General features: G+C 34.9%; 1 protein-coding gene across 1 annotated transcript; it reads right to left on the bottom strand.

The window, feature by feature from the left end:
* Positions 1-5,563: 5,563 nt before the first annotated feature.
* LOC123654487 (catalase-like) lies at positions 5,564-13,767 on the bottom strand. Its single transcript, XM_045590387.1, has 2 exons — positions 13,663-13,767; positions 5,564-6,994 (listed from the first exon to the last, which is right to left on the bottom strand). The coding sequence occupies exons 1-2, from the start codon at positions 13,765-13,767 to the stop codon at positions 5,564-5,566; spliced, it is 1,536 nt and encodes a 511-aa protein (XP_045446343.1).

The following is a 13,767-nucleotide window of genomic DNA, read 5'->3' as shown; positions in this document are numbered from 1 at the left end:
ATATATATATATATATATATATATATATATATACATATTTACATATTTATTTATTTATACTACGTCAGTCGTACGTAGTAGTACGTCTATGTAGGGCATAGCAGGATTATCCTGTTCAAACTCTAGAGCGGCCCGACTGAGAAAGAACCTCAGCCTTACAAAAGTACTACGGTAGCAGCTTACCATCAGGTGGGCACACGCTTGTTTACCGATCTAGCCACAAAAAAATAAGTTGCGTATTAGAGATACTTATAATCATGGTTATAAATTACTAATGTTCGCGATAATTATATACAACTAGCTGACCCGGCAGACTTCGTACTGTCTCAATCGATAAATAAAAGACCTAAACTTTTGTATAAAATAATCTTAAAATAAACAAAACGAATCCCTACTTAATAAAAAGGCATTTTTTGAATAAAGCATGAAGTTTTATTATTATTTTCGACACATCATGTTGCTTTATTACAAAATAGAATCATTCATTACAGCCTATACAGTCCACTGCTGGACATAGGTCTCCACAAGTTTACATCAAAAATAACGTGAACTCATGTGTTTTGCCCATAGTCACCACGCTGGGCAGACGGGTTGGTGATCACAGTGCTGACTTTGTCACACCGAAGACGCTGCTGCCCGTCTTCGGCCTGTGTATTTCAAAGCCAGCAGTTGGATGGTTATCCCGCCACCGGTCGGCTTTTTAAGTTCTAAGGTGGTAGCGGAACTGTGTTATGCTTTAGTCGCCTCTTACGACACCCACGGGAAGAGAGGGGGTGGCTATATTCTTTAGTACCGTAGCCACACAGTACAAAATAGAGTTTTCCTGAAATACTGGCCATTTATAAGGTTTAAATTTGATATTGACAGACACACACTGTTATGATACAGTCTGTTAACCAATTTAAAGCTTTCCCATAAAATATATTTTTTATTTTGTTTTGTGGTGCGTAAATAAACAAAGAAGCTGCTGTGGTGCTGTCATTCCCAAACACGACAATACTTTATTTGCCATCAATAAACACAAATCTTCTATCATGATCAATGTCTCATTGTAAGTCATTTGTAGTGTAGGATTAAAATTTTGACGGCGCACACGATGCAAAACATCCTCAGACATGTCATCTCTAACTTAACCCACAAATATTTTGGATTCGAGGGGAAACATGTCGATATGATAATCGCAAACAATGTACGAATTTGATGCGGCGATGAAGATATTACGGAATCCTTGAGCGTATCATCCTAGTGCGAATCATTCTCAAGTAAATGTAATAGTTGACATGCCTCACGGTAAGTCGCACACAGCCGTTCATTAACTGTTCTAAGTTGTTTAAACGATGATGAACCATGAACATTCACAAACAAAAACCGCAAATAATAACATTCATCGTTATTTGCATGTACTGTATAGATGCGACCCAGAGCGTCTGAAGCAAATACATTTGGATGTCCTTCAACTGGTGTTCCTTGTTTTCGACGCAGAAACGATTTCGATGATGCATTCCATGTGTCAGCATACAGCAAAGTGCGAGCAAAATCATCAGTATGACAGACTGTGAAGAAACTTATTAAAGTTGTCGATGGCGGACGTGCAGCTCTGTCTGCCGCATTCGATTCATTAAAATAAACTCGTTGGCCATTTTCTAAATGGACTGCCAAGTGGATTACTGTAGGGTGTCTTTCATGGATCGCAAATGAAAAGATAGGCCAAATTGCTTCGTTGCTACTTACATAGCGACCCATCTGGTACTGTGATATTTCATCATTTGCATAGGTTACAGCGAAGACAGCCATATCGCTACCGTTGTTAACATATTTACATATGTACTTTATCGACTTCACAGAGTTACAATATTCCACATTGATGTAAGTCTCAAAAGCTTTGGAAAGTATTGGCGAGTATGGCACAATCCAACGATTGTCTAAATCAACATTTTGTCCTCCTACCTTCACAACTACCGATCGCCCACTGTCCGCAACTGATCGCCGACGAAGCAATGGGTATCCATCATTTCCCGTTATGGTTTCAGCAAGCAGGTCTCTTGGCTATTGCTTGGAACACTTGCCGTCGACCATACAGGGTGAATTGTAGTTGAAAAGTCCGCAAGGTCCATGAATCATGTGTTTGGTAACTACTGCATGCAATTTTGGGTCAACTGTTTCATCCACTAACCAGACTAATATGTGCGCATGTGGCAATCCACGCTTTTGCCATTCTATACAGTACATCCAACAATATTTATCAATCTATAAAACAAAATAATCTGATAGATTAACAACTGAAGTTGGCTAAAATTAAGTTTCGCGAAGCCGACCAAATCGAAAATCAGTACTACTAATATGGTCGCATTCGCGATAATTATTATCACTGACATTAGATCCTCCAACACGCACGCGAAGACTATTTTGATAGATATGATTGAATTTGAACTTTGTGCAACGGTAATAAATTGCAAATGGACTCTTTGAAGTTAGGAACACACCTACATTTCTTAGACAACAGTGAGTGATTATAATTTAATATGAACTTTATTGAATAGCAATAAAGTTCAAATTGACTCCACATTTTATCTCGAAAACTTTTATATGGTAAAAAGAAAAGGGCTGTTTTTAGGGGTTTTCCGGCAATTATTCGAATTTTTCTCACCTTTTAACCTTCCCTAGACCTCCACGAACATTTCAAGACCAAGATAAGTTAAATCCGTTCAGCCGTTCTCGAGATTTTGCGAGACTAACGAACAGCAATTGATTTATATATATATTCATATATATATATATATATATATATATATATATATATATATATATATATATATATATCTTTATATTATATATATATATATATATAAATCAATATGTATATATATAATCAGTACTACTAATATGGTCGCATTCGCGATAATTATTATCACTGACATTAGATCCTCCAACACGCACGCGAAGACTATTTTGATAGATATGATTGAATTTGAACTTTGTGCAACGGTAATAAATTGCAAATGGACTCTTTGAAGTTAGGAACACACCTACATTTCTTAGACAACAGTGAGTGATTATAATTTAATATGAACTTTATTGAATAGCAATAAAGTTCAAATTGACTCCACATTTTATCTCGAAAACTTTTATATGGTAAAAAGAAAAGGGCTGTTTTTAGGGGTTTTCCGGCAATTATTCGAATTTTTCTCACCTTTTAACCTTCCCTAGACCTCCACGAACATTTCAAGACCAAGATAAGTTAAATCCGTTCAGCCGTTCTCGAGATTTTGCGAGACTAACGAACAGCAATTGATTTATATATATATTCATATATATATATATATATATATATATATATATATATATATATATATATATATATCTTTATATTATATATATATATATATATATATATATATATATATATATATATATATATATATATATATATATATATATATATATAAAGATAGGGGAATTTTTCAGATTAGATCTATTTAGTTCTTGGTCTGCGTTATTCTCGCATCAACGTAGGTGATTAGGCACCTACATGGCAGACGCACCACTACACCACTGCGGTGTCCTACTATGTATTAGCTTACAAGTAAAATTTCTTTACGCACGTTTGAATTAGGTACCTAGTAAGCGGCTGAATGCGTGACGAGAGCGTTACGAAAAGTATGATCGGGCGAGACGAACGAAAGTTGAGAAGGAGATATAAGTCAGATGGAGCAAAAGAAGTTATATTTTAGTCGTATGGTATTAAACACATCGTTTTAAGAAGTTTAAATTAATACTGTATTGTTAAGACATAGACATACATGTATAACATAGCCAGTTTTTTGTACACTTAAAGAGAGTTATAATTCTATCATACATTCTTTTTCATATCTTACAAGGAATAAGGCAGCGTTTTTGATGAAAGTTCCTAGACGGCTCAAATTACGTTGACCTTTTAAACAATTATCGTCATATTAAAATTAATTTATATGAGTAAAAGCTTAGCAAATTATCCACCTGAACCTTCCCTAGGGATCACTAAATTGTCATGAATGAAATTCTTAAGTTTATCGCATATGACAGACAACAAACAGACAGAGCTGGGTATTTCATTTTATAGTAATAAGTTAAGACATGTTGTGAAACTAAAAGTTGTATTTTATTTGATGGGAAAGACCTTAATGAACTAACACACTAATGCACTAATGCGGTAAAACCATTAAAATAATTTTATGTACCTAATTAAGTATATGCATAAAATTTAAATTTATCTAAATATTTTTTCTCAATTATTTATTATCGTCAAACTTATAATTAAACGATATTTTTTATTTAATTATTATTTAAAACCACAAAATATTATACTTATAATAATTGTGTCTACTCGGAAATGAAAAGAAAAAACTTAAATGGCATCGACCAGACAATACGACGACGTATGTAAACGAAATAATAGTCAAGTAGGTATATAACCTAATCACAGATCACTCAAAAGGTAGTCATATATCTCGATCAAATTTTTAAATGAGACTACAAGACAATATTAATGTATAATGTAATGTAAATACAAAAAAAAAAAAACAATCCAAAAAAGTTGAATTTCTAAAAAAGTATGTCAATATATGACCATAAGGTCTTATGTTTATTTGGAGACAGTTTTAAGTGTTACTTTTGTATGAGACTGTGCATCTAGGGTTTTTTATAAATCAATGCTGCTAATGTAAAACTAGCTTTTGACTATTTTTTACTATGCTGTTGACACATATAGTATTTCATCTTGTGATTGAATGTTTTATGTTGAATATATTGTGACTTGATGAATCAATTTGTTAATATTATCTTGTTCCAAATATTACTACTTACATGAATATGTTATAGACTTATTTTAAATTAGTTGTGACTTGCGGATTCACCCACGTTAATTTGAGGAAAATACGAACGTACTAAAATATTTTTAAACTACTACTGTGCAACTCGGGCGACTTATGCAAGCGCGCGGTGCACGCTGCGTCGATCATAGTTATGATTTAACATTATCTCCTAAATTTGACGTAAATTAGAGGAAAATTCGTACTAAGATATTGTATAGTGTAGTAGATTTTTTTTAAATCGGACCAGTAGTTCCTAAGTTATCTCAGGAACTACTGGTCCGATTGTGTGCGTTTAAACAAACAAACAAACTCTTCATCTTTATAATATTTGTAAAGTTAATAAAGTAAATGAGTATGCATAGTTTTATCATAAATAAAAGAGTTTTTTCATGTTTGTTACGTTAAATATTTTCAACAAGTACACTTTATAGAAGAAATAAAAGTTTTTTTTTTTTCAATACAAAAAGCCACTGTATTCTCGTTTGAACATAATACTAGCAATAAACAACTGCATCTAAACGTAAATAAATTAATTTTTGTCACTTGAATCACAATTACTTTTTATAATTTTATGAAGAAAAACAACCGTTGATTAAAAAACAAGCTTCATTGGTAAATTATAAAAAAATCTACTTTTCAATCTTATTCATATAAAAGTATAAACAGTGAACTTATGGAGAAGTTCCTGATGATAGGCGTTATAACTAATATACCTAAACGTTGCTTTCCGTAGTGTTCCTTTTTAGGCCCTGCTCTATTTGGTAACCTAGGTCGGGATGAATAATTGAAAATAATTTTACTGCTCTTTCCTGTAAAGATGTAGTAGCCGATGCTAAGCTGTTCAACACGTTTTCCACCAGTCTACTTCTTTCGTCAGTTGTCATTTCATTCACGTACACCTCAGTTGCTTGTTTGACATTGTTTGGTGTATGTTCTACAATTTTTATTAAATTCGACCTATTCTTATCGATATAAGGAACAGGACCATTGAACGTATTGGGAAAGTAGTTTGGGATATCTTTTTCATTATCTCCTACCGGAGAGTGGCCATCTCTGTTATATGTAAAAGTTTTTGTTCTAAACGGACAGTTCACAGGTATTCTGTTGAAATTGGCCCCCAAACGGTAATATTGGGCGTCTCGGTAAGCTAAACGCCGTGCCTCAAAAATTTTGTCTGGTCCTCCAAGAATACCAGGGACTAAATTAGCTGGACTGAAGGCGAGCTGTTCTATTTGTGCAAAGTAATTTACTGCGTTTTTATTTAAAACAAATTTACCCACGGGATGCAAGGGAAATTCGTCTAAAGGAATCGTGTTTGTGACATCAAACACATCGAAGTCAGTATTCTTAATGTCGTCAATTGTTAACACTTGAATACCAAGAGTCCAACTCGGAAAGTCTCCGTTAGCGATAGCTCTATACAAATCTCTGGTATTATAATCAGGATCTTCCGCGCCAATTTTCAAAGCCTCTTCAGTTCTTAAATTTTTGATCCCAGCATCAGGTGTAAAATGAAATCTTACAAAATGTATGTCTCCCTGCTCATTTTCAACTTGGTAAGTATGAATCCCGAATCCAGGCATATGACGATAGCCATCTGGTATACCGCGATCGCCGAAAACTAATAAGAACATGTGTAAGCTTTCAGGTTGCAGTGTTAAAAAGTCCCACATTGTGTTAGCGTCGAAAAGGTTAGTAGCTGGATTTTTCTTTTGCGCTCGAACAAATGTAGCAAATAGACGAGGATCATTGTACACATACATAGGAGTGTTAAATCCGACAACATCGAAGTTTCCATCTTCAGTGTAAAACTTTATAGCGAAACCTCTAGCGTCGCGTGATGTATCGCTGCCACCTCTTTCTACAACAGCTGGTGAAAATCTTGCCGCTACTGGTGTTTTCTTGCCTATTTCACTAAATAATTTAGCTTTGCAGATGCTTGTAATGTCATGAGTTACTTCAAAATAACCAAACGCTCCACCTGCTTTTGCATGAACCACCCGTTCAGGAATTCTTTCACGAACAATATGAGTCATAGTATCCATAAAATATTCATTAAAAAGGAGTCTGGAATTTAACGTATTCAAAGCCTCGCTTTTTTCAACAGGCGCTCCAGCGCTTGTTGTTATGATACCAATAGGAGTCTAAAAAAATAAAAATTATATTGAAATCTTATACTATTAAACGAGCAATTCTATTTATACATATATATAGAATCTGAATTTCGGAAACGGCTCCAACGATTTTCATAAAATTTAGTATATAGGTTTCGGGGAAGATAAATCCATCTAGCTAGGATTCGTTTTTAAAAGAGCTCGTTTTATACCTGTTTTTAGGGACTGAAAAAATAGCTACAATATCGTTAGAATACAAAGCTAAATTTCGCAACTGTCAATAAAGTTGTAATAGCTCGGTGGGAAATCACCCGGTCAGGATCAACCGAAAAGATCATGGTTCAAACCCCCATGTCCCTGATCAATTGTTTTTTTCCTTTTTTTTCTAATTGCACTCGATATTTTTATTTATATTTTTATTATTGTCGGTAAAAAAAATATTATTCATATTTTATAAATATGTAATTCGTACTTAAATATGATTTCAAAAAAAACACGATTTGTTGGAGCGCCTATCAGTTTTTGAGAACCAATTACTGTCAATCTTGTAATTGTGTAATTTGTATGAATTTTTAATTTATCGTCATTTTTTATTTTTATTTTATACTTTGCCTTTGTTACACGACACACACGAACGAAAAAACGAAAAAATAGTCATGAAATACGCATTATCAAAGATAACTCCAAAAGTTGTAATCAGATCTCGTTGAAATGTGACCACATGATAAACATTGACTATCAATTAAGTTAAAAATCATCAAATCGGTATAACAAGTAAAAAGTTATGCGGATTTTCGAGAGTTTCCCTCAATTTCTCTGGGATCACATCATCAGATCCTGGTTTCCTTATCATGGTACCATTATCATGGTACACCAGGGATATCTACTTATCAACAAAAAAAAAATATCAAAATCTTTTTATAAAAAACGAAGTTATCCCCGAAGATACATTAAAAATATATATACTTATATACGGTCGAATTGAGTAACCTCCTCCTTTCTTGAAGTCGGTTACAAAAGACTTCCAAACCGGCCGGACATCCAAACCGGCAGCGAATCATTTTAACTCTCTCTTCTACTAATCCTTCACGATTTACTAAAAATACCGAGCTGAGCTCGGTCACCCAGGTACTTGTAATTAAAAGTAAGCATATAAGAACGTAATCTATAATATATATAAAAGCGAAAGGTCACTCACTCATCACGAAATCTCCGAAACTATAACACCTACAAACTTGAAATTTGGCAAGTAGGTTCCTTATAAGACGTAAGCATCCGCTAAGAACGGATTTTACGAAACTCACCCCCTAAGGGGGTAAAACGGGGGATGGAAGTTTGTATGAAAGTCCTATGTTTTTGAAGTAAGAGACTTGAAATTTAAAATGTAAGCTCTATAGATGGTGAAAAGGTGTCCAAATAACATATCTTTAGAAATCAACCCCCTTTTGGGGTTAAAACGGGGGATGGTACGCTGACTCACTCATCGTGAAATCTCCGAAACTATAATAGCTACAAACTTGAAATTTAGCAGGTAGGCTCCTTATAGGTTGTAGACATTCGCTAAGAACGGATTTTACGAAACTCGACCCCTAAGGGGGTAAAACGGGGGTTGGAAGTTTGTGTGAAAGTCCCATGTTTTTGAAGTAAGAGACTTGAAATTTGAAATGTGTGCCTTATAGATGATGAGAAGATGTCCAAATAATATGTCTTTAGAAATCAACTCCCTTTTGGGGTTAAAACGGGGGATGGTAGGTTTACTCACTCATCACGAAATCTCCGAAACTACAACACCTACAAACTTGAAATTTGGCAGATAGGCTCCTTTTAAGGCGTAAACATTCGCTAAGAATGGGTTTTACGAAATTCGACCCCTAAGGGGGTAAAACGGGGGTTGGAAGTTTGTATGAAAGTTCTATGTTTTTGAAGTAAGAGACTTGAAATTTAAAATGTACTTTCTTTAGATAGTGAGAAGGTGTCCAAATAATGTATCTTTAGAAATCAACTCCTTTTTGGGGTTAAAATGGGGAATGGTAGGTTGACTCCCTCATTACAAAATCTTCGAAACTATAACAGCTACAAACTTGAAATTTGGCAAGTAGGTTCCTTATAGGGCGTAAATATTTGCTAAGAGTTGATTTTATGAAACTCGACCCTTAAAGGGCTAAAACGGGGGTTGGAAGTTTGTATGAAAGTCCTATGTTTTTGAAGTGAGAGACTTGAAATTTAAAATGTATGCTCTATAGATAGTAGAAAGGTGACCCAATAATGTATCTATAGAAATCAACTCTCTTTTGGAGTTAAAACGGGGGATGGTAGGTTGACTCACTCATCACGAAACCTCCGAAACTATAACAGGTACAAACTTGAAATTTGGCAGGTAGGTTCCTTATGGGGTGTAAACATCCGCTAAGAACTAATTTTACGAAAATCGACCCCTAAAGGGATAAAACGGGGGTCGGAAGTTTGAATGAAAGTCTTATGTTTTTGAAGTAAAAGACTTGAAATTTAAAATGTATGCTCTATAGATGGTGAGGAGGTGTCCAAATAATGCATCGTAATCTTAATATATATAAATCTCGTGTCACAATGTTTGTCCTCAATGGACTCCTAAATCACTTAACCGATTATAATAAAATTCGCACACCATGTGCAGTTCGATCCAACTTGAGAGATAGGATAGTTTAAATCTCAAATTATAGTCGCAATTTTAATTTATTGCTAATTATTTGTCTGTTATTATTTGACAGTCACAATTATCTCTTAACTCCAAACGATTCTAACAGATGTCGATACCTTTCGACTGGGTTGAGTAAGTAATCAATAGATGGCGCTGCTGTGGTAAATCTACGAACGTGTCATATAAGCTACATTTTAACAGCATAATTACCACGTGTTGTTGACGCTATAAAATTAATTAAATTTATTTTGTAGTGAGCGAAATACCGTATAATTCAAGGACTGATTGATGTTCTCTTATTGTTCCTCTTAGATTGTTTACTATAATGTAATATAACAAAAACTTTAGCCACAGCAACGCGTGGCCGGGTCAGCTAGTCTATAATATATATAAAAGCGAAAGGTCACTCACTCATCACGAAATCTCCGAAACTATTACACCTACAAACTTAAAATTTGGCAGGTAGGTTCCTTATAAGACCTAGGCATCCGCTAAGAACGGATTTTACGAAACTCAACCCCTAAGGGGGTAAAACAGGGGTTGGAAGTTTGTATAAAAGTCCTATGTCTTTGAAGTAAGAGACTTGAAATTTAAAATGTAAGCTCTATAGATGGTGAAAAGGTGTCGAAATAATGTATCATTAGAAATTAACTCCCTTTTGGGGTTAAAACGGGGGATGGTAGGCTGACTCACTCATCGCGAAATCTCCGAAACTATAATGGCTACAAACTCGAAATTTGGCAGGAAGGCTCCTTATAGAGCGTAGACATCCGCTAAGAACGGATTTTACAAAATTCGACCCTTAAAGGGGTTAAACGGGGGTTGAAAGTTTGTGTGTAAGTCCCATCTGTTTGAAGTAAGAGACTTGAAATTTAAAATATATGCTCTATAGATGGGAGAAAGGTGACCAAATAATGTATCTTTAGAAATCAACTCTCTTTTGGAGTTAAAACTGGGGATGGTAGGTTGACACACTTATCACGAAACCTCCGAAACTATAACAGCTACAAACTTGAAATTTGGCAGGTAGGTTCCTTATGGGACGTTAACATCCGCTAAGAACTGATTTTACGAATACCGACTCCTAAGGGGATAAAACGAGGGTCGGAAGTTTGTATGAAAGTCTTATGTTTTTGAAGTAAGAGATTTGAAATTTAAAATATATGCTCTATAGATGGTGAGGAGGTGTCCAAATAATGCATCGTACTCTATATATATATAAAAGAGAAAGGTCACGGACTCACTCATCGCGAGAACTCAAAAACCGCTGGATGGTCTATCCATCCAGGTTGGACAAAGATAAAGTTTGGCAGGGATGTACATTATAGTTAGCAGACGTCCGCTAAGAACCGATTTTACGATATTCCATTGCTAAGGGGGTTTAATTGGGGTTGATAGTTTGTATGAAACATATACAGCTTGAAAATGAAACCAAACATGTGGTGTATAGAGAGGTTTTATAAAAATAACTATTAAATTATACTAAATTGTGCCTTTTAAAAAGTTACTCAGTTTGATAAGCATTTCAAGTGACTGAAATAAAAAAATAATTTGCGTTAAACATCTTAATAGTAATACATATCTTCATAACCACGAGGACGTAATCGCGGGCAACAGTTAGTGTACAAAGTCCCCAAAAGTGTATGTGATCGATTCGCTCAAAATTTACTGAACGGATTTTCATGCGGTTTCACCATTATAGAGGGCACCACCATTGGCAAGAGGAAGGTTTACGGAGCGGCTAAGCCGATTTTGATGAGAGTTTCACTGGAAGTTTGCGGGCAAAACTTTGTGACACACTAATTTCAACGCGGGCGAAGCCGCGGGCACAGCTAGTATAAATATATTTTAACTAAACTAACCTAACTAACCTAACAGTATAAATTAACGTAAGTGTACCAAATGAAACACATCACCACCATCATCATCACTCCAGTCACACATGTTCGCGCCAAAAATGGCATGAACCGATGTGTGTTGCCCATAGTCACCACGCTGGGCAGGCGGTTTGGTGATCACAGGGCTGGTTTTGTCGCACCGAAAACGCTGCTAACCGTCTTCGGCCTGTGTTTTTTTTTTTTTTTTTTTTTTTTTTTTTTTTTTTTTTTCAATTTATTGGCCAATACATAACAAATACATTTTAATTTGAAATTTAAGTACCACGAAAACCTCGCGGGTTTATCTGGGTACAGGGAGTCACTCAGTTAATTCAGTTTATTTTTGTAAAAAATATTTTTTTAAACGTGATTTGGTTTTCGTGGTACTCTTATACATTTCTTGCAGTTCTCTGGGCAGTTCGTTAATATATTCGGGTATTAAGTAGTCGTCAGTTCTCTTTCCATACTTATTGTTAGTTTTTGGTAGGTGATATTTAAGGTTTGAATCAAGTTTACGTAAGCTATAGGTCTTAGTTTTTCATTTAACAAGGTTGTATTATTAATTTGGGTTAGAACAGAAAATTTAACTTTATCATATATATTCATAACATTACAATGACGAAAGAGCTGACTATAGTTGTTCTTATAATTATTAAGTATGCGTTTAGGTACAATTGTTTTTAATAATCTTAACTGTAAATTGTAAATATTTTCCAAGTTTGATCTGCAGGATCTACCGTAACTACTGACACCGTAATCGATAACCGAGTCAGCCAAGGCCACGTATAGGAGCCGCAGTGTCTGGTATGGTAATTTGGCTTTGAGTATACTTAGTTTGCTTAATAAGGATCTTAATTTTGTGCACACGTGATCTATATGCGGGCCCCAAGTAAATCTGTCATCGATTATTAAGCCTATGTACATATGTGTTTTCACTTGTTCAATATTTTCACACGAACAATTTAGACTGCATGAGGAGTGCAAACAAGAGTGGCTGTGAGCCACGATGGTAGGTCTGATGTCTGTCTGGTTGTGTGACGAGTGAATGTGTATCATCTTCGTTTTATGTGCGTTTATTATCAGACCCACATCGTGTGCCCATTTACATAATTGATTAAAATTATGTTGTAATTTTTCCTGGGCATGTTTAACTGTTTTTTGAGCTACCACTAAACACGTGTCGTCCGCGAACTGGTATACAGTGCCCTCCTTTATTATATTAACCATGTCGTTTACGTATAACAAGTACTCAGTGGGGCCAATAATTGAACCCTGTGCTGTGCCCCGTGTGGTTGGTATTAAGTTACTCCATTGTTTAGATAAGCTTACTGTGGTTTTTCTGTTATGATGATAATTTTTTAATAGTTTCAGTAAAGGACCCTGTATACCACCCCGCGAAAGTTTATCGAATAAGATATTGTAATTTAATACATCAAAGGCTTTGCTAAAATCTACGAGCAGAACGAGCACGTGAAGTTTTTTGTCTAAATGCGTATTAACTTCATTAGTAAATTTTCTTAGTAGTTCGGTGGTGCTTTTATTTTTTTGAAAACCATATTGTTTATTATTAATGATTGAATGTTGAGCTAAATATTTATTTATTTTATCCCCTAGGTACCTTTCTATAATTTTATCTACACATGACAAAATAGTGATGGGACGGTAATTATTATAATCGTCACGCTTTCCCTTCTTACAAATTTCAAAGCCAAGTTAACAACAGTAGAAAGTATTCACAGATAAACTCTAAAGAAATATTATTTTCTGTATCTTTTGCGATTGTTGCTTTGTGTCGTCGCACATCGCTTTATGATTTTAGTAGTAAATTTAATTTAATGTTCGCATTTAAGTGAAAATTGTATTCTTTTTGAGGATAAAGTTTTTTAACCAAAAGTCAGCAGTTGGATGATTATCCTGCTATCGGTCGGCTTTTAAAGTTTCAAGGTGGTAACTGAACTGTGTAATCCCTTAGTCACCTCTTACGACACATACTCTTACGCTATATTCTTATCTGCCGTAACCACAAAATAAACAGTTAACTCTAAATTGCAATTCATCACTTATATAAACTCGATCTGCCAGGGTTAAAAACGATTAATACTATTGTCACCACGAGAAATAATTTCAAAGGTTGCATAACTTACTGGATTTCTTTCTTTAAATAATACGATCTGTTGCGCAGCCGGATCTTTCACGTCCGAGGCTGCCGCAAGCGCCATCAGAGACATAGACACCATCAACACTAACAT

The sequence above is a fragment of the Melitaea cinxia genome, chromosome 6, assembly GCF_905220565.1.
Source record: "Melitaea cinxia chromosome 6, ilMelCinx1.1, whole genome shotgun sequence".
NCBI classification, from domain to species: Eukaryota; Metazoa; Arthropoda; class Insecta; order Lepidoptera; family Nymphalidae; genus Melitaea; species Melitaea cinxia.
The sequence above is the reverse complement of the archived record's forward strand: the minus strand, read 5'-3'. Positions and strand labels throughout refer to the sequence as shown.